Here is a 23,654-nt window from a genome sequence, read left to right as displayed (position 1 = left end):
CAAAATGAAAAAAAAATCTTTAAACTACGCTCTTCTCAACAAACATTCATTAAACTACAAAATACACACCGGAAGTCAACAATGACATAAGTCCGAATCGTTTCTGTGAATCGATTCTTTTGAACAGCAGATTGTGATTTGGTTCTTCCACGTTATGCACCACATTCAATGTTCTGTTTTCATATTATTTTAATAAACAATTAATATGTATAAATTAAGTAAGTGATTTGTGCATTTCCTTGTATTCAAGCTTAGTTTATCAGAGTAATTAATTATGCTCACTTTAATTTACATCGCATAAACATTAGCTTTATCAGCTTTAAACAGATTTTTTTTTTTTTTTTTTTTACAAATAAATGTTTCCATAATTATTAGTGAGCTTTCTTGTAAAGAAATGTGTTAATAATCGTTCTCGGGCTCTTTTGGGAACAGTTTACAGGTTTGAACCGATGATTTAAAAGATCCGATTCAAAAGAACGATTCTTTTACGAGTAAGGAGTACGTATTTTTCGGTCACGTGACAGCGGTGCTGGACTGACAGTGAGCTACAGTTTCAAAGTACAAAGAAGATTGTGTAATTTAAGTGCAATATATTGAGATGTGTGAGCAAGTAAGACATCAGTCTTCAGACAGATCTGTTTTGTAAGCGTCATTTCATTTTTTTTAAACGTGCACGATCAGAACTCGTCTGTTTTGTGAACCAAGATCAGGTAAGACTTTCATACAGCACTGCAGAAATCTGAAAGTAGAGGATAGTCATTTGTTATCTACACTGTCTTGCTTGTTATCTTATTTCTAGCCATAAACCGAGCTGTTTTATGCTATCAGTAATTTGCACCAGTGTTGTTGCATAATCAAAAACCGCTTTGGATGTGTTATCCTAAACAATGCCTTCAACCTGTCACTTGAGTTTTGTTGTTGTTTACGACGTGTCACAATCGAGAAACAACACAGAAGGAACCTTAAAATACAAACTTGTGAATACTAAAACCTAAAACTACAGTGTTTAATGGTTGAAAGTGAAATGATAGATATATTTTTACTTAAAAATGTTGTTTTCAGTTTAATATGTGTAATTAACAGTAAAAGTCGAGTCTGCGGCTGTTTTATGCAAAATGATCGCAGCCTTTGTGGAGTAATATATTGATTAAGACTGATTCTTAAAACATTCGTCCACCAACTGTATAAAATACTTTTAAATGGATGTTATGAGGAATATGAATATAGAATATGTTTAACTCAACTATCCCCATTCAATTGAACTTGGTCATCATTATATCAAATTCATGGCGTTTATTGTCTTCTCATACATCTAAAAAGTGTGTACACATGAATTGTTCAGTCATTCATATACAAATAAATGGACTAAAATATTATTTTATTAATGAAATTCTTGTTTATCAAAAGCTACACTTAATAATGTCAACACTGCCAGACATTTATTAACATGTAATAAACCAGTCAATATCTGGGTCAGCTGTTACTCCTTATCACATCAGTGATTGCAGGTAGCCTACTACGTTTTATAGATTTTCAATATTTTAAATATGCATGATAAAATATCCTTCATCACAACAATGACAGGTCAACACTGTCATTCAATTTCTAAGGAAATGATTTGAACTTTGTTAGAGGATTTTACTTCCCTGAAGCAAATTGAATTAGCATTTGGCGTCAACAGAAAAACAAAATGGCTACTACACAACTCCATTATGTTTTGTGAAAGAAATGCCTAAAATTGTCAATGCTGTCAGATGTGAACCCAATCAGATTTTCTTAAATCTGAATAAAAATAAATAAATAAAAAACAACAACACTTAAATGTCAATGGAACAATTGAACAAACGTTGACATTTCCAATCACTGTTTGTTGTGACAGTTTTAATACAGTAATTGGCGGTCAATGAGCTTGATAGTTAAAATGACTTCCACTTCAACTGATTAGCATTGCCACTTCTGTCAGACACACACACACACACACACACACACACACACACACACACACACGCACACACAGCTGAAGTCAGAATTATTAGCCCCCCTGAATTGTTAGCACCCCTATTTATTTTTTTTCTCCAATTTCTGTTTAACGGAGAGCAGATTTTTTCAGCACATTTATAAACATAATAGTTTTAATAACTCATTTCTAATAACTGATTTATTTTATCTTTGCCATGATGACAGTAAATAATATTTGACTAGATATTTTTCAAGACGCTTCTATACAGCTTAAAGTGACATTTAAAGGCTTAACTAGGTTAATTAGGTTAACTAGGCAAGTTAGGGTAATTAGGCAAGTTATTGTATAATGATGGTTTGTTCTGTAGACTGTTGAAAAAATAGTTCAAAAGGGCTAATAATTTTGACCTTAAATAAGATTTAAAAAAAATAAAAACTACTTTTTTATTTTAGCCGAAATAAAACAAATAAGACTTTCTCCAGAAGAAAAATATTATCAGACATACTGTGAAAATTTCCTTGCTCTGCTAAACATAATTTGGGAAATAATTAAAAAGTAAAAAAAAAATTCAAAGGGGGGCAATAATTCTGACTTCAACTGTTTGCGTCAACTCTTTTGTTTCAGTTTGGTATTTTATGTATGACATTTAGAGCAAATATTTGTGTAGATGATTATGTAGGTCTGTAGATAATACAATTGATTTAGTTAAAAGTTGCTTCATGTTTTGTGCAGTGGCGCCCCCAGAAAATTTTCTTAGGGGTGGCCAGTTGAGGCCACACCAAATCTTGGGGTGGCACACAAAAAATAATGAATTCAATGGAATATGATATTGTTGTTTCAGGTAAATAAAATAATGTGGTTTTAATTCATTTAATTAGTTACTCTTGAAATATTGCAATTTATTCCTTGAAATAATTCAGCAAGTACATGTGCAAATCAAATAAAAATCAATGTTTAGTTTAAAAACACTTTTCATACATATAAATAACTTTTCTGTTATTTTTCCCTTCTTTTTATTGTACAGCACATGCCATGTCTAAAATAAATGAAGATTAATGAATGAATTAATAAAACAAACAAATGAACAAACTGAACAAAAGGCATTATTTTATACACACACTCACTATACAGAACCTAATAATATAATTTATCCATAATACTTTCCGAGTCACAATCATATTAATACAGCTTCTTCTATTGATGTACCTAAATATAAAATTGCCATTGCTCTCTTTTGAAGGTGTGTGCGATTGGGGAGGGGGAGTGAATCAGCTACTTCAGTGGCACCAATCAGTCCACAATAATTTAGTGGCTGCTATTTATTTATTTATTGAAATATTGTGAATTTACGTAACTACATTTAAATTAATAATATCCACAGCAAAATCATATTGGGGTGGCCAGAGTTTACACAGGGGGTGGACCAGGGCGCCCCTGGTTATGTGACATTTTAAAAACAATCCAAAAAATGTCATTTAATTTATATTTTATTTAAAATGTAGATTTTTATTAGGTTTAATTTATTAGCTTTTAAATAAATTAGTTGATTTAATAAAGGTTAAAAATTCTAAAAAAATAGTAGTAATGAAGAATGGCTTTAAATGTTTAATGTACTGCATAAACAAATGTCAAAACTAATTCAGACCCTGAAAATACCCTGTGCATTCCCTATAAATTTGCATTTAAACAACATTATTAAAATGTCATGGTTTTCAGACTTAACAAGACATCTTAAAGTGATTTAAATTCACCTTAGTTATACCTACAGAAACCCTGGTGCCTTTAAAATGACTGAAATACAGCATGTGATATTAAAACTTGCTAAATCTTTCACTGTTCAACTGACTTCTGATTTTCTGATATCCCTGAATAATCCATAAATCAATTATGTAACAGAATCTTTATTATAGATCGAGTGCTTCTTAAATCAACTCTCCTCTCAACATCATCAAATCATGTTTCATTTCTCTGAGATTCCACTCCTAAATACAGCTTTCCTAAGTAAATTTATGTGCTTGAAACTCCTCAATCCACTTGAAACTCCTCAGTCCACTTGAAATTTCTCAATCCACTTGAAAAGTGCATTATTTATCCTGTAATCCTACATGTCCACTTCTGCCTTTCACTGCTGTATGTCCTTTCTTCCATCTGTCTCTGTTTTCCTCTGTCTTAATTAGATGAGATTTCTGTCTGCCCCTCAGCTCACTTTGAGGAGACTCAATGCCATGTTCTCCGCAGGCCCCGTCAGATACTTCGCCAGGATGAGACTAGTCCAGTTCTGCCATAAAGGCGCCGAGGGGTTTGTGCGGGTCGGGGTGGAGCAGGATGAAGGTCAGGGGATCGTTGATCTGAAAGCTTTTGACCCCTCCATGCCTTCCACTATGAGGGAGTTTCTGGAATTGGGGCTAAAGGGAATGGACTGTGCTAAGAGGTAAAAAATTTTAGGGCTTTTAATGAACAATCCTTTTTTTGGTTACAGGTTAATCCTTAATGTTTGGTTAACGAGGGCTAGCTGTCATTCAAAAAATATTCAAAATAAACAACCGTAAATTTTGGGGGTAAAGTATTTGCCCTGTGTGCTATTCTGCTACGCCGCTGAAGAGTAGAGGGTGTTTGGAGCACCAACCAGTACAGAATAATGATGCGTGTCGATTGAAATTATGTAAAAGTCACATGAATTCCAACATGACCGTTCACACTGCAGTCAGATGGCAAAACATCATATCTGTATCTGATTTAATACCACATGTAAAAGAGGTACAAATCAGAATTGAAAAGATCAGATCCCATGTGGTTTGGGCTGCTCACACTGTCATGACAAAAACAAACATAAGTCACATGTAGGCAAAAAAATCTGATTCGGGCCACATTTACAGGCAGTGTAAACGTAGTCTTTGATGGTGAATAGTGTAAAGGCGCAGTCACACTAGAGTTTGAGCTTGCGAAATTCTGTCTTATGGTGATTAGGCATGTGACGATAACCGTCTTCAAGGGATACCGCGGTTTGAAAAAGTCAAGGTTTTAAAACCACCAAAATGTTCTGCTATACCGAAGGTTTGTGTAACATTTTTTTATTTCTTTTTTTTAGGACAACAGTATCTCCATCAGAAAAAAAAAAAAAAAAAAAAATATATATACATATACATATACATATACATATATATACATATATATATACATATACATACATATACATATATATATACATATACATATACATACATATACATATACATATACATACATATACATATACATATATATACATATACATATACATATATATATACATATACATACATATACATATATATATACATATACATATACACATATACATACATATACATATATATATACATATACATATACATACATATACATATACATATACATATATATATATACATACATATACATACATATACATATATATATACATATACATATACACATATACATACATATACATATATATATACATATACATATACATACATATACATATACATATACATATATATATATACATATACATATATATATATATATATATATATATATATATATATATATATATATATATATATATATATATATATATATACATATACATATATATACATATACATATACATATATATACATATACATATATATACATATACATATACATATATATACATATACATATATATATATATATATATATATATATATATACATATATATATATATATACATATACATATACATATATATATATATATACATATACATATACATATATATATATATATATATATATATATACATATACATATATATACATATATATACATATATATATATATATATATATATATATATATATATATATATATATATATATATATACAAAGATGCCATTTTAAATTGTAGAGAAATCTGCTTTTGACACGAATGAAGATAGCAGAAGTCAATGATTCATTTGAGTTATTTAGCCTGACATGTTTACTGCTCAAAAATATTTAAAATGTTTCTCAACATAAAATATTTTGTTCAAAGGGGAAAAAGTTTGAGTTTTTTCAGGGTGTCCGCATGGTCTTTAAGTCTTAAAATGTCTTAAATTTCAAAAACTAAGTTTAAGCCCTTAAAAAGTATTAAATTCACTGAAATATGATGTTGTGGGGGGTCTTAAATGCTTTTAAACAGGTCTTAATTTTCACTAATTGTCCATGTAAAGCTATAGCCTATGGCCAATCGGTACAACCAACAAAAGAGCTACCAGCCAGCAAAGGATTCTGCTGGGTCCTAAAACATTCTTTGAACTCCCCCTACCCCTACCCCCACAATTTGTGATGAAACGGCAGTCAAAATGGAACAAGGGAGCTCATGTACAGGACAACAAATTACAAATACTGGACCTTCGACAGTGGGCGGTGCGCCGTTCCAACCACATAAACCCTACCTGGCTACAACAAAATAAAAAATCTAATAAGTAATTTGGGTTAAATAGAATAAATGATAAATAAATAGAACAGAATTGATTGTAGAGTTGATTTTAATTTTTATATTTGAAGCTTTACATGGACTTGCCCCAGTTCCAAACTGTTAAGTCTTGATTTTCCTCAGAGATCTCTGAGATCTTCAGCCCAGCTGTTACTTTAATTAATGTCCCAAAATCTGGTTTGAAAACAAAAAGAGATAGATCTTTTTCAGTTCATTCTCTAAAACACACTACCTTTAACAATTAGAGCTTCTCCTACATTAGGCATCTTTAAAGCATCAGTTAAAACTTACCCTTTTCTCACAGGCGAAATTATACATTTTAGTTGCTTTTATTACTCCAATTTACTGCACACAATACTTGTCAAGATTCTGCTTACTATGTTTGCATTTTAATCTGTCTGTGAAGCCCTTTGGTCAGCATTCACACTGTATTAAGATGTTTTATAAAAAAAAATTTGACCTTGACTGTGATGACTATGTTTTCATTTCTGAATTAAAATTCATTTTGGGAGCTTAACATTTCGTTTTTGTTGGGCATGAAGTCTGTCATACAGCAGTCCTGATCTTACAATGAAATCTTTATATGGCTACATATAATAATTCTGTGTACACAATGAGTTAAATATAATTCATATAAAATAATCATCAGTTAAAATAACAAAACGTACAAATTAAAGAGGATATACAATTAAAAATGCATATGTAAAAGTCCACTTGATATCAAATTATTTCTCCTGTTTATTTTTTTTTTTTATATTTTTCAAATACAGTGCATCTGGAAAATATTCATAGCACTTCACTTTTCCCAAATTTTTTTTGTGTTACAACCTTATTACAAAATAGATTAAAATCATTTCTTTCCTCAATATTCTACACACAATACCCCATAATCACAATGTGAAAAAAAGATTTTTTTGAAATTGTTGCAAATTGGTTAAAATAAAATTAAATTAAAAATTAAATTAAAAAAAATAAAAAGGATGAAAAATGATGTTCATAAGTATTGACAGCCGTTGCTCAATACTTTATTGATGCACCTTTGGCAGGAATTACATCTTTTTGAATATAATGCCACAAGCTTGGCACAGCTGTCTTTGGAATTTTTGCCCATTCCTCTTTGCAGTACCTCTCAAGCTCTATCAGGTTGGATGAAAGAGTTCAATTTTAGTCTCATCAGACCCGAGAATTTTGTTTCTTGTGGTCTGAGAGTCCTTCAGATGCCTTTTGCTAAATTCCAGGCGGGGAGTGTCTTCCGTTTGACCACTCTACCATACAGGCCTGATTGGTGGATTGCTGCACAGATGGTTGTCCTTCTGTAAGGTTCTCCTCTCGCCACAAAAGAACGCTGGAGCTCAGACAGAGTGATCATCAGGTTTTTGATCACCTCCCTGACTAAGGCCCTTCTTCCTTGATCACTCAGCTTAGATGGCCAGCCAAATCTAGGAAGAGTCCTGGTGGTTCCAAACATCTTCCACTTACAGATGATGGAGGCCACTGTACTCATAGGAACTTTCAGAGCAGCAGAAATTTTTCTGTTCTGTCTTGGAGGTCTACAGACAGTTCCTTTGTCTTCATGCTTGGTTTGTGCTTTGACATGCACAGTCAACCCTGGGACCTTATATAGACAGCTGTATGCCTTTTCAAATCATGTCCAATCAACTGAATTTACCACAGGTGAACTCCAATTAAGCTGCTGAAACATCTCAAGAATGATCAGTGGAAACAGAATGTACCTAAGCTCAATTTAGAGCTTCACGGCAAAGGCTGTGAATACTTATGTGCATATGAAGTCTTTTATTTTTTTATAAATTTGCAACAATTTCAAAAAATCTTTTTTTTCACATTGTCATTATGGGGTATTGTGTGTAGAATTGAGGAAATAAAAGAATTTAATTTAAAACATTTTGGATAAGGCTGTAACATAAAAATGTGGAAAAAGTGAAGCGCTATAAATACTTTCCAGATGCACTGTATCTCCATAAGTGATACAATGTTGTTTCTTTTGGGGAAAGTCTTATTTAATTAAAGCCTATTATTAGCCCAGAAAAGCACTACATGAATGTAATAAATTAATATTAATGGTATTATTAACGGTATTATTAATAAATATTAATAAACGGTAGTATTAAAGTTACAGCAAAGAGCATAGAATCACCAAGAGGCGACACTCAAGTGCGATTTGGTAAACAGCCACTAGATAGTGTGGCGGCCATTAGTCTGCAAAATAAACTATTAAAAGTGCTGATGATTGTGATAGTAAGTGTTGTATTGTCGTCTTTCAGGTTGTATTTCAGCTTTAATGCGCTTTTTAAATGAATAAATAAAAAACAAAGCAGCTGCTTGCCATCATGACAGCAATAAGATCCAATGGACAGCCGATCGCTTTCACTCCAAAATGGCGGAATCACAGGGCTATCGAATCAAATTAATCATTTAGTGCAATCAAAGTCCATTTTAAGGCAAGTCATTTTACTCGGCGGCCATCTTTGAAACGCCTCTCAGGCAGTACGCTCGGGCATTTTGTTTGAATGGGGAAACATCAAGTTCTCCAATACTACTTGCCAGGCTTAAAATTGAAATTCATATGAGGAATCACCAATGAATTGAAATAACAACTGTCTATTTAGTTTAATTTCTAAACATCCAAATCACATAAAATCTGCAGAAACTCACGTCTGGTCTGAGCCCTGCTCTGGAGTATCATCAGTCTATAGTGATCGATGATTGGCTCCTGTACTAGAAGGCGGCTTTATTTGCCATATAACGATTGATGATTGGCTCCTATACTAGTAGGCGGGGCTTTATTCACCATATTCACCGTTACACTTTTCCCTATTCAAATAGATACTATAGAGTGACATGTCTTGTGTATTCTGTAGTCATTGGTACAATGCACTTACTGTATTATGTACATGCATGTTTTTACATTGTACTCATTCTTTTAACGATCTGCTTGTAATTACATCTGTAAATGCTGTTATAATTACACTATTAAACAAATATACATAACCCAACCTTAAACCTACCCATGCCACCAAACCTATCCCTAACTTTACTCGTAGCCCACTTCAAGAGCACCAGAAGTGTTGTGCAACAGTGTATGAACACAACACATTGTAATTATTTTCTGATGTATGTACATAGGAAATAAGCACTCTTAATATAAAATGGAACTTTATTAATTAATATTATCTGCTTCTCTTTGTCCCAGGGCTTTGTCCAGTGGTCAGAATGTGCTGCCGCGGTCAGACATCAGACTGCTCTCTCCGGTGACCAATCCAGAGAAAGTGGTCTGTGTTGGTATGAATTACAAAGACCACTGTCTAGAGCAAAACGCGCCCATTCCCAAAGAGCCCATCATATTCAGCAAGTTCCCTTGCTCCATCACTGGACCTGATGATGACATCATTCTGCCAGAGGAGAGTCAGGTGAGCTCTGCGGCTTATAGGGACAGTTCACGCCAAAAATTTACTCACTATTTACTCACCATCAAGTGGTTTCAAACCTTTATAAGTTTATTGTTTCTGTTGAACACAAACGAAGATACTTTGAAGAATGTTCCTGTACCCGTTGGCACCCATAGTAGATATAACACATGCTATGGAAGGCATTGGCTACATTTATCAAAATGTCTTCTTTTGTGTTTAACAGAAAAAGATAATCAGAAAAGTTTGTGACACGTGGAGGATGAATAAATGAATAAAGTTTCAGTTTTGGGTGAACTATTCCTTTTAAATGGGTAATGAACTGGCATTTTTGTATGATTTTGTACTGTTCTGTCAGGTACACCTATAATTGTCTAAAGAGTTTACATAAAAAAAAATTCATATTTTATGTGACCTACCGATGCCACTAAATACAGGCATAAAAGGCATTGCATTTGACCAGACTGCTTTAATAGTGTGAACGCTCTTGTGCTCAAATTTATTCAAACATCCAGCAGATAGCTCTCTGCAACTCTCGCATGGTCGCCCACTGAAGCGCCTGGTCAGTACTTGGATGGGAGACCACATGGTTGCTGTCGGAAGTGGTGTTAGTGAGACCAGCAGGGGCGCTCAACATGTGGGTCCTAACGCCCCAGTATATTGATGGGAACTCTATACTGCTCAGTGAGCGCCATCTTTTGGATGAGATGTTAAACCGAGGTCTTGACTTTCTGTGGTCATTAAAAATCCCAGAATGTCCTTCAAAAAGATTAGAGGTTTAACCCCGCCATCCTGGCCAAGTTTGCCCACTGGCCTTAGCTGGTGTGTGGTGTGCGGTCTGGTGCAATTTGGCTGCCGTCGCATCATCCAGGATGAGGAGGTTGCCCTCAAAAATATGTAAAGCGCTTGTAAGTGTCCAGAAAAGCGCTATATAAATGTAAGGAATTATTATTATTAATACCCACAAAAGACTTTTCAGCAGTTGTAAACTAAAACATGTCTCTATTGTATACTTATGATCTGACCGAAACACATTTTTATAGCAGGTGTGAACAGGTTATTGTGAACAGCCCCTATTATGCATTCAAAAGAGTCATATTTTGCTTTTGGAGGTCTCCAACAACAGGCTGATACGCATGAACACTTTCATTGTCTTATAATATGCATTTATTTTTACCTAATTATCCCAACAACTCCTATTTGATTCGTTCAGTGGTTAATTTGTTCCCAAATCCCTCCTTAGCATGATGCTAATCTGTGCTGATTGGTCCGATGACCCAGTCTGTTGTGATTGGTCGACTGCGCTCAGCGCGAGACAGAAAGAAACACCCACCACGGCTTATCAACAATTTTGAAGCAGTCAGAGTGCAGAGTGTATGTGTGCGCATACCTGCCAACACTCTCCCGTATTTCAGACCCATCTCCCACCAACCCTCCCATTCTGTTATTTCTCCCGGAAAACTCCTGTAATCTCAACACTAGCATATTGCTCTGTTCTTAACCATAAATAAAAACAGCCACACATTCAGTATTACTCCACACAGTGGCAAAAACTGAACTATTTTGAAACTTGACTGCCGCACATGTGTAGGACAAACTCATTTAAATCTGCAAACAAAGCAGGAAGCGTCGCGTTTTCAACATGGTTTTAGACACGATATGAGAACATAAAGAGTTAACCAGATACAGTACAAGCCACATGGAGCGGTTACAAGTATCAAAACACAATTAAATACATAATTTGCAAGCTAGAGAAAACAAGGCGGCAACCATTTTAGTCACACTTAAGTGACGCGGTGGCACAGTAGGTAGTGCTGTCGCCTCACAGCAAGAAGGTTGCTGGTTCGAGCCCAGCTGGGTCAGTTGGCATTTCTGTGTGGAGTTTGCATGTTCTCCCTGCATTCGCGTGGGTTTCCTCCGGGTTCTCCGGTTTCCCCCACAGTCCAAAGACTTGTGGTACAGGTGAATTGGGTAGGTTAAATTGTCCGTAGTGTATGAGTGTGAATGACTGTGTATGGATGTTTCCCAGAGATGGATTGCAGCTGGAAGGGCATCCGCTGCGTAAAACATATACTGGATAAATTGGCGGTTCATTCCGTAGCGGCGACCCCAGATTAATAAAGGGATTAAGCCGAAAAGAAAATGAATGAATGGAAGTTACTTACACTTGTGGAATGGAGGAAGGAACTGATCCATGAACTGTATGTTGTAAAGTTCCTGTCAAGTCTCATACATCAATAGTCTTTTCTGATCCTTCCTTTAACAAAAGGATGACGATTGCCTTGTTATAAGTGTGTAGATTGAAGCACTCGTCAGAAAAATAACAGGAACACAGCACAAAGCTGGGGCTATAATGCTGAAATATTTTTGCAAAAATAAACTTCAACCACTGACTCTTCACAGCGTCATCTTTGGGCAGGGAAAAAAACACTAACTTCCCCTCACACTTCAGAGCACAGCGTCTTCGCAACATGATTCAACCAGGATCTGCTACAGTGTTTGTCTTCCTCTTTCTACAGTGCTTGTGGCCAGGCCCGGGGGTTTCAATTTTCTCGGGTTTGCGCATGTAACGAAGGGGCAGGGCTTGAGTTCCATATCGACGTCACGCCTACACAGCTAAAGACTCGTAACCCCATGATTCATTCGAACCACTGAGTCTACTCTTTTATAGATGAATCAATAGTTTTAAACACGGTACACTTTCTGATTTAAGCCTCAGCTGGATATTTCACTTCACCCGTGTTACACACTGCGTGGAAGGTCATTTTCAAAAACCCATAATTGGAGCTCTTTAAAACAAACCGGAATCACTTTAATTCAGCAATACAGCAGAATAACTGACTCTCATATTATTAGATGAAATTCCTCACATATTTTATATTTGTTGTTAGTCATATTTAACTATGATAACTATTGACCAATTTGTGAATTGTTTAACATTGTGATGGCTCATCATTTACAGGAAGTGGACTGGGAGGTGGAACTCGCCTTTGTGATTGGACGGAAAGGGAAGCATATAAAGGTAGGAAAAGATTGACTTGTTTTGTAAGTATTTCCATCTGTTGACAAATATATCTTAAAATGGAAGTGTTCAGTTAATTTATTGAACGGCTCATAGCTACTAGATTAAATTCAAAAAGAAGAGCAAGTTATATATGACACAATATTATCTAAAATGATGTTTAACAGATCACTTCACTTCATATATTTCCTTTCAGCTATACCTAGATAATGCAGTCAAATTCAATATCTGTTCAAATGTACATTCTGTTTCTGTCTCATTTTTTTATTTATTAAAATACACTTTAAAAACAGATGTACTCCAATAATAATACCCATTTTTGCTAACCATCATACTCTATTTGTAAGTAACTGGGGGAAATGGATTAAGATTTTAGCAGTTATAATAATGCATTTGCTCATAACAATATTCTACAATCTCTTTGAGAATTATATACTGTATGGTAAACATGTTTCAATTGTTCAAGAAGAACCCCTAAAATGTATATATTGCAATAGGAACCAAACTGTAAGACATATTTTTGTGGAATGACATATTTTTTATGTTATCAGACAACAATTTTTATCTGGAGAGACCTTAAATGAAATATTTTTAAATGTGAATTCTTCTAAAATTGTAGAATTTATATCAAAAGGAAACCTTAAAAAACATGTTTTAGATTTTTATCTTCTATATTATCGTCATTATGATTATTTATGTATTTTACCTTGTATATTATTTAATGCTGTTGGTGACTTTTAATTGTTAGAATATTTTTATAATTATAGGAAAGTGGTATTTATAAAATGTGGTAAACTTGATCTGTTTTTTTTTGCCATGACATAGCCATAGAAGCTGAAATGGCAATAAAATTAAAACTCTCTCTTCAATTGTTCAATTCAAGTGAAGGTTTATTACTTTATAACTGGCATATTTAAATGATAGTTGTGTTGAGGAATGGTTTTAAAGCTGTCCAGTTAATTACATTAAAAGGAAAAAAACATCTTTAAACTTTTTGTAATAGATGTATATATATATATATATATATATATATATATATATATATATATATATATATATATATATATATATATATATATATATATATATATATATATATATATTTTTTTTTTTTTAGCATTTAAAGGGATAGTTCACCTTCAAAAATCCTCATTATGTCACTCTCCATCAGCACATACAATTTTCATTCCCTTTTCCTTTTTTCTTGATCAATAAAAGCATGTCGAAAGTTACCAAAAGTCAAAAAAGAGGTAAAAAATAAACAAATTACAATAAAAAATGTTATAGGCAAAACAGAATTAATAGCTATGACAGAGGCTAAATAATTACAGTAATATTACTCTAAACCCAAAGCCTCAGCTTTGTGACAATCTGGACAGTTCAGCATTCTTCAGACAGGAGAATTGGTGGTTTAAAAGACCTCAATTGTCCTATTTTGACTGCTATGCCATCATAAACTGTCGAGATAACCCATTGAAGGTTTTAAGACCACGCAAAATATGACATAAGTGAAGTCAACTTTCGCTATTGACCTGCTGTTGTTAAATAGAAAAAACATTTTACAAGTAGCCTAACTTTCATTCTTATTCTTGAGAGAAACAGTTGACCAATGAAAAGGTCCAACGCCGCAAAAGCAGCCCATATTAAAAGTTCATTTTAATATTAGTCAGGCTGTTGTTATATATGAATTTAAGATTCATTATTTTTATTATGTTTAAATTTATTTTATTCAAATGGCCAAATTCCGACTAAGGAAAGCTGAATGTGCTGGCCAGTTTGTTATTTGTCTAAAAAAAATGAAAATAGGCTACATTTTTTTCTAATGATATATGATGTAATATCTTTATATTTTAAAAATAAGTTGTTTTTTTTCATATTTCTTTATTTATACTATTTTTGGTTCATCAAAAATTGACCATCCAACAAGCTAATCCAGCTAAAATAGTGCTTAAAATGTCACTAAATGGAGTATTTAAACCTCATAATTAAATAGAAAATGAGTTGAATGACTGCAAAAAAAGTTCTTGAGAAGAAGGAACCACCCCTTTATAACCAGGCTGGCTACAAGCCTGATTTTGAGGACATAAATATATGGCTCAACCTAATGTCTGTAATATCAATGTGTCTGTTTGTCTCAGGAAGAAGAAGCCCTATCCTATATTGCAGGTTTCACTGTAGCGAATGATGTGAGTGCGCGTGATTGGCAGATGAAGCGCAATGGAAAGCAGTGGCTGCTGGGAAAAACATTTGACACGTTTTGTCCGCTCGGCCCAGCGCTGGTTACTACTGATTCACTGAAAGGTACTAAAATCAAATACAGATATGAAAATGTAAATATAGTATGACAGACATAATAACTGATCTATTATATATATATATATATATATATATATATATATATATATATATATATATATATATATATATATATATATATATATATATATATATATAATATTTAAATCTATCTTGACCCGCCCGAAGGGCTAGTCGGAGTACATATTTCAATGCCTTTATGTTCACTCAAAAATTTGATAATTATGTATGTACTGTGCTGCTGATACGGCAGCAATGAATCCATTTTTCTACTTGAGAAAAGCCAAATATAAACAATTACCACTCAAATAACGTGGCACTGAAGCACACAAACACCCATCACTCACTCAGACACCGCACTGACACAAAGATTCTGATACAGAAATAGCCTGAGCTAAGTTTTAGTAATCATATGTGTTATATTTAAAGTCACTTTTACGTGTCTATAGCAGCATAAGCTGAACATCCGGATTTGTTCCGTTAGCTATCAGTCAGTCAGACAGTAAATAAATAACCATTCAATTACGTGCGAGTGTGCGCGTCTCCATGAAAAGCGCGTGCCGGAGCACGTGCAGATCAGACACACGTGGTTATAAATGATAGTATACAGTTAATGAGAGTTAAAGTTAATTATTTCTGTCTACTTTTCGCTATTATTCAACAGGATTGGTATTAATAATTATCAGTCAGCTTGTGCAAGGAAATGTCCGTTTATTTTATTTACATTGCACTTAGTGCACTACTTATACTTATATATATATATATATATATATATACACACACACAGTTGAAGTCAGAATTATTGGCCCCCCCTTTGAATTTTTTCTCTTTTTTAAATATTTATTTAATTAAATATTAAAATAAATGATGTTTAACAGAGCAAAGAAATTATTAGCCCCTTTAAGCCATATTTTTGATAGTCTACAGAACAAACCATCATTATACAATAACTTGCCTAATTACCCTAATCTGCCTAGTTAACCTAGTTAAGCCTTTAAATGTCACTTTAAGCTGTACAGAAGTGTCTTGAAAAATATCTAGTCAAATATTATTTACTGTCATCATGGCAAAGATCAAATAAATCAGTTATTCGAAAAGAATTATTAAAACTATTATGTGCAGAAATCTGTTCAAAATTTTTTTCTCTCCGTTAAACAAAAACTAGGGAAAAAATAAACAGGGGGGCTAATAATTCTGACTTAAACTCTATGTATGTATGTATGTATGTATGTATGTATGTATGTATGTATATGTAGAGTGCTTGCCGAGGGCTACCAGGGATTTTCAAATTTAGCGAGTTCGATTTAAGCTTAAAACTGGAATATCAAAGAATTCCTGTTAAACTGGCGCATTTTCAAACTTATGTGCATCTTATGGCGTTTTCATTAATCATTTTTTAAAATACGATATTCCAAAATGCACATAGAAATAGGTGGATGGAAATAGTTACAGTATTGCTTCCATCTGAAACTGTCAGGTGGTGCCACTATTGATTAGTTTTCTCTTGACCACACCATTAGGGGAAACATATTCCTGCCGGGCAAAATATTAACATCTCCCACTGACCGCCAAGTCATGAGCTGAGTGATTTCTTTTTTAGAAATAAATGTGCAGTATGATATGTTGTTTCTAACCAATGTGAGAAATGCCTGGGCTGTTCTTCTGCAGAATTCCTTATAGAAAGAACTGCCAGAAAAGAGAAATGTATGGATTTGTGCTGAATGGTAGCATCACTGACCCGTAAAAATCAATGATACCTGTAACTATAGTACATTTGTAAGCTTTTTATACAGTTTGTTTTCGATTTTTTTATTTTTTATTTAATGGCTGCAGGTGCAGTATATGGATCACAAGTGCCCACAATTTACAGTTTGTGATCATATCTTTGTTTTACTCTGTTGATTTGTGATCCAAATATTCAGTAGCTTGATACAGATGGGAAAATGGAAGGTTTGTGCTGCGATTCTATGAAAATCCCAGTGTAGCTGCTATTACTGTCCATTGTTTTTTTGCTCACCAGGTCTCTGCACAGTTCACTTGAATGAAAACTATCAATTGGACACTCAGTAAATTAAGCTTTGTAGATTTCTAATGATCTCGAAGACACTGAAGTCACTAAAAGCCCCTTTAACACATACAGTGCCCATCCCTGCACTAAGGCAAATTTTAGTCCACTTGAATGGTCCTCAACAAGTTAGAGGTCCTTCTGTGTCCAAAATGTATCAAATATATAATTGGACAAAGGTTGCACATTGTCAGCTGTCATATAGATGCGTCCCAAATCGCACGCTATGCACTTTTTTTTTTACACCATTTTGTAGTATAAATAGTCCAAGTAGGCCATTCACACTGAAAATGATAAAACATGTTCCCTTTAAATACCCAGATGATGTATTTTTACAAACAGTAAAATGAAGTGTGGAATGTTGAACACTTCATGCACTCAATGGTCAAAGCTTTGCTTTCGTAGCGGAAGGGGAGGAGCTACTTTTTGCAATTTTCAATTTTAAATCGAAGCAACTTAAATCCAAATCAATCATATCTTAGTGATCATTAAAACTGTCAATGAAACATATCAGGCAGAATTGTTCAATTCAATTATATACTGCAAATAAAATGCTGTACCAAACAGAAATTATAATATATAACAGCAAAAACTAAAAGTCCAATAAAGCCAGGTGTTACACATTTAAAATACTATAGTAATTTATAGTAAAGGGAAATATTTAGCAATGAGCATTATATTGTGTGTGTGTGTATGTGTATGTATGTGTATGTATGTATATATATATATATATATATATATATATATATATATATATATATATATATATTTACAACTATTCATTAATGAATTACAATACATAATGGAGTATCATTAGTAACTATCATGAACTAATAGTAATTACCATATTATACTTTAGTCTTTACTACAGTGAACCATATATATAGACCACCTCTCCCTCAGTCATCTTTTCATCAAGGAAACTTCTTGTGTTAGCCCTGGTTGGCGACATCCCCGAGCAGAGCGAGAGGAGGCAGTAACGCACTAAAAAGTTTGTTGTCGATCACAGTAAAACAGGTAGAAGAAGAAATTGTCATTCTCGCCGTCTTATGGCTTTACTTTCATTGGCTAGACACCGGCCTCACAGCTCTGTGAATGCCGGTGCTGTCAATTATTGATCCGCAGTCGGTAAATGTATCTCGTGTGGGTGCAACTGCGCTGCTTAACTAATAAAATAGCTTCGCTACTGAATAGTTATTTGATTTAGAAAGTAGCGAAGCTACCGCCACGCTACTGAGAAATGTAGTTAATAGCAGAATTGCACCACTTTAATAAATGGCCTTAGCAGAAGGCATCATGTTTATCAAAAACAGGCAAAGCAACAGATTATTATTATTCAACATATCAGATTTTTAAAGAAAGTTTTAATGTAACCCCATTTGAAATCTTTAACATTTTCATAATAACTGTAATTTAGTTACACATTTCTTATCAGTAACTGTAACAAACTACTGTTACATTTATTTTGTAATTAAATTATGTAACACCATTACATGTAACTAGTTACTCCCTAACACTGTTACAAGTACTGTTTGGTAGTTTTGTCGTTTATGTCACTAATTTGACAATCATTAAACGTAGACAGGCAAAATTTTTATTTCTGATTAGTTATGTTGCATCAAAAATCACATACCTTCCTACTATATAGTATTTGAAAAAGTATGTAAGGCAATTTATGTGTCTGAATTCATAGTATTCAAAAAAATTGTGGTTGAGCAGTACCTGGATTTTAAATGAATACAAGTGAAAGTAATCTAATCAATGGTGTTTGTTAAACAGATGTTCATAAGCTGGGCATCCGCTGTCTGGTGAACGGAGCCACAGTTCAGGACAGCAACACCAATCAAATGATCTTCCAGACGGAGAAGCTGGTGGCCTGGGTCTCACAGTAAGCAAAATCACTGCTTTCTCTCTATCTGTCTATCTCTCTCTCTCTCTCTCTCTCTATCTGTCTATCTATCTGTCTATCTTTATATCTATCTATCTATCTATCTATCTATCTATCTATCTATCTATCTATCTATCTATCTATCTATCTATCTATCTATCTATCTATCTATCTATCTATCTATCTATCTATCTATCTATCTATCTATCTATCTATCGTTTCCTTTTTACAAGAAATGTCATCCTGAAAAAAACATTTTCACTTGCGTTTTTACATTTTTTTTTTTTTATTAATAAATTAAATAATTATTTTTTTAAATTTTAATTATAATATTTAAAATCTATTATTATTATTATTATAATCAGGGTTGGGGAAAGTTACTTACTGCCCAAACTGCCAAAGTTGGTCCCTGATAACCTTTAATTTGGCCCGCCATTCCATCACAACAGACGGAGACTGATAGGGATGGGTTAGAGATTGACGTTTCTACTTTAATGTAACTCTTTGTTTTGTTTGTTTTATTGTTAAAAGCTAACTGAAATTAAATGTTTAAATTAAACGGTGTAAAATAGGGCTGCACAATATATCCTTTTAGCATTGATATCGCAATGTGTGTATACACAATAGTCACAGCGCATAGATATGCGACTTTCAGTTGACTTTGCAGCGTCATATTTACATTTACATATTCAAAAACATAATTCATGCACGATTTATTTCACATTATCTTTGAATTGTTGCATTTATCTATGATTTTAGTTTGTTTATTACATGTTATGCATGATTCATTACCCTTCAGAATCATCCCAATCGATCCATTTGATAACACTTTAGAGGCCAGTTCTCATTATTATTTTGCTAGCATGCGTACTATTGAGATGCTTATTAGTACTTACTGTATAAAGCCTATATTCTGTATAATCTTATTCTACATTCGTAATCCTACCCAATACCTAAACTACCTTAATATCTTCTAATAAGGAGTAAATTAGGAGTTGATTGAAGCAAAAGTCAAAATGGTTTGCTAAGAGCGAGAATTGAACCTTAAAGAATCAAAACATCACATTGTCAGGTTTGTCCAGTATTGTGCAGCCCTAGTGTAAACTAATCTGATTTTGTGTAAATGTACATACTGTCACCAGACAATGCAAAGACTTTGGTGAGCAAATCAAGTCAAAGGCAGATTCTGCTTGACTAGTGTATAGACGAATTACCAACCAACGTCACACAGGTTCCCGGTTGCAATAGCAACATGTCATGTTGTGCGGTAGGATGCCAAATTCGTTTAACTTATCATACACCACACTGCTTTTAATGCCAACTGCAGACGTCTTTGGCTAAAAGGGAGCTTAACGAATTGACGACCTAATTAGAAAATGCTTGACTCAGCAGTTCTCATTTCATATCAGGTAAGTTCACGTTATGCTGAAATCATACACATTACTCGATTTGATTGCAGCAATTATTTCAGCAAAAACAATTAAGTATGGTTAAATTGCGGACACTGAATGAAACGTGAAAATGTAAATTATTAAGGTAAAGTTGGTTTTATATTCACACATTCATTCAGAGACTTGTGACACACTCGCTAATGTTATATTGTTTACTACGGCACTTTGAATATTCGGTCTGAAATAACCTGCAAGTGTGACTTGAAAACCACATTAACACTGTTTATTTGACTGTACACAATGTTGTGCTTTGATAGTCATTGGCTGCTAATATGATTTTGCTATTTAGAGTTTGCAAATAATACTTTTATGAAATTATATTATTAAGGAGAAAGTCTGAATGTGTGAATATAAAACCAACTTTACCTTTATGTGTAACTTCACATACCCTGCTGTACAGGTGTAGTTCGCTGTCAGAATGCAGTTGTTTTGCTCGTTGATGATTACCTAGGCCTTGTATAGCTCCGTCTTTTTTCCTTGTCTTTGGCTTGGAAGAACCTCGGTTTTTAGCACTATAAAGTTTTGAATCTGGTAATCCTGGAGCATTATTTCTTGCACGTGACCACACAAAACAACGTTGTTGGCATTTAAAGACTTGTAGATCTTTAACTTTTATCTTGTTAAAATACTTGGAGCTTCAATGAGATAGCATATTTGAGGGTTGGATGCTTGGCCATTTCGTCTCATACAATATCCATTGGGAGGGTGCTTTCGCAAATGGACCTGTCAGGCGAACGCCGCTCACTTTAACGTTAATTAACACTGAATAACTGTGCTCATCACTGAGTGACAAGCTGTTATAATACGCTGAAAGCATTATTTAAATTATATATATATATATATATATATATATATATATATATATATATATATATATGATATGTAATCAATATACCTTATTTCTAAGACAACAACAAACTCTGTATCGCATCGGATGTCATTCCCTCGCTGTAATGCTAGCGCTCCCGGTTTTTCTGCCACCTCACTGAGCGCGCATCCTGAATGTTTACAAACATGGTAACTCGTCTATTCAGCATTGAACTCCGCTGTGTTATGAGATTTGTTTTTTGCAATAAGTTATAATTTAAAAAGTTATACTGCATTAAATAATCCAATTTAAAGTAATGCTTTCTATTTATTTAGAAATATTATAAAATCAATTAGCAAATTAACCATGGCAACTTTAATGTAATATTCATTCATTCATTCATTTTCGGCTTAGTCCCTTTATTATTCTGGGGTCGCCACAGCGGAATGAACCGCCAACTTATCCAGCTCATGTTTTATACAGCGGATGCCCTTCCAGCTGCAACCCATTTCTGGGAAACATCCATACACTCTCATTCACACACATACACTACGGACAATTTAGCCTACTCAATTCACCTGTACCGCATGTCTTTGGACTGTGGGGCAAACCGGAGCACCCGGAGGAAACCCACGCAAACGCAGGGAGAACATGCAAACTCCACACAGAAATGCCAACTGACCCAGCCGAGGCTCGAACCAGAGACCTTCTTGCTGTGAGGCGACAGCACTACCTACTGTGCCCCCCTAATGTAATATAGTTTGGTATATTTACCTTTATCCCAAAAAAAGTTTGGGCACCCCTGCTTTTGGAAGTAATGCATTACAATATTGAGTTACTCCCCAAAAAGTAGTTTGCTAGTTAGTTACTTTTTATCGTTAGTAATCAGTTATGTTACTTTTAAGTTACTTTTGCATTACTTTTTCTGACTTGGCTGAGGCTTGATCTCTTTCAGAACTTGCAGGGTTTCTTTTTCTTCTTTTTTTATATAGCTCTGCAATGAACAACACACTGTATAACCTTCATTTACCTTAAAAAATCACTCACAAAAAGTTCGGAGAAGATCACTGTCCATTCAAATGATCCTCTTTTCCTCTTGCTGCGAGTGTTCAAAATAATGAGAATATTTCTATCACAGAAATGTAAGGCTCTGCCGTCTTCATTTCTGTCTGTTCCTGCATTCTCTCATTGCTCATTTTAATTCAGCAATTACAAGTAACTCAAATATTATGACTTAATTTTTTATAGTAATGCGTTACTATACTCGTTACTTGGAAAAGTAATATTATAGTTTATACAACAGTTATGTCTGGTTATTGAATCTGATTGGCTGATATCCGTGCGATATTCTGCAAATAACAGCACTCGTCCAGCCTCTTCATCCTTCACCCTTGTGCATACAGCAACAAGCAGAGGACACTACAGTTTGACAAATATTGCTGCTGTTGAACAACATAATGTACTTTAGAGGCTTTTTTAGTCAGAAATGTAGTTGTTTAGATTGCAACTCTGAAGTTTATTTATAAGGACAGTGGTGTAGTAACGACGGTTGGTGCTATCCATCCACAAGATGGCGACAGAGACCGCATAATAAGCCCAATCATTATAAGCTCAAATCATTGTAAAACTGGCAAGCGATTTTCTAAGTCAATCTCTCTCTTTTATATGTTGGAGTGCTGTATTTATACAATATAATTATAGTGTATTAGAGTGTGAGATATGATTTGCATGTCAGGAATGTATGTGTTTTGTGTTGGCCACTCTTTGTATAACCCTGAATTAATTTTTTGTTGGCCATCTGTTTGTTTCTAATGAGTCTCCTGGTTTCATTACTGCATATTAGTTCAGTAAACAAAAAGAAATGTCTTTAGCGTTTTTCCTTATCGCTAACACAACCGTAATTTGGTAGTGATTGTGCTGTTTTTGCTTTTTCGGGGACATTTATTGTGATCTCCCGATTGCAGCAGAGAAATACTGGGAAATCTCTGTAGACTGATTACATTTCATGCCGTTCAGCCTTATAATTTTTAAATATGAGCAAAATCCCGTTTCGTCATCATTTTAGATATTATGCTAAAGAATCATTTAAATACTAGTTCTAAAGTGACATTGGGGAGGTATCAAGTATTTCTGCTGTTTTGGCGTCAGCTGCTGATGTGAAGGAATGGCGGAAGAAAGTAGTTCCTCATACAAAAGGGTTTTGAATCTCTGTTTGATTGTCTTTTTTT

General features: G+C 33.9%; 1 protein-coding gene across 5 annotated transcripts in view; it reads left to right on the top strand.

Moving 5' to 3' along the window:
- The first annotated feature begins 504 nt into the window (after positions 1-504).
- Positions 505-23,654, top strand: part of fahd2a (fumarylacetoacetate hydrolase domain containing 2A) — a 36,422-nt gene continuing 13,272 nt past the window's right edge. For 3 of the 5 annotated variants that reach the window (XM_056463379.1, XM_056463380.1, XM_056463378.1), the window contains exons 1-5: positions 4,138-4,391; positions 9,663-9,879; positions 12,839-12,898; positions 15,037-15,199; positions 19,059-19,167. In XM_056463379.1, the coding sequence (XP_056319354.1) occupies positions 4,138-4,391; positions 9,663-9,879; positions 12,839-12,898; positions 15,037-15,199; positions 19,059-19,167 (803 nt within the window). Of the gene's footprint in view, positions 711-4,137; positions 4,392-9,662; positions 9,880-12,838; positions 12,899-15,036; positions 15,200-19,058; positions 19,168-23,654 lie in introns of those variants that run through there. The other 2 variants (XM_056463382.1, XM_056463381.1) reach the window with 2 other exon arrangements.

The sequence above is a fragment of the Danio aesculapii genome, chromosome 8 (assembly GCF_903798145.1).
Source record: "Danio aesculapii chromosome 8, fDanAes4.1, whole genome shotgun sequence".
In the NCBI taxonomy this organism is placed as follows: Eukaryota; Metazoa; Chordata; class Actinopteri; order Cypriniformes; family Danionidae; genus Danio; species Danio aesculapii.
This window is presented reverse-complemented; position numbering and strand designations above follow the sequence as displayed.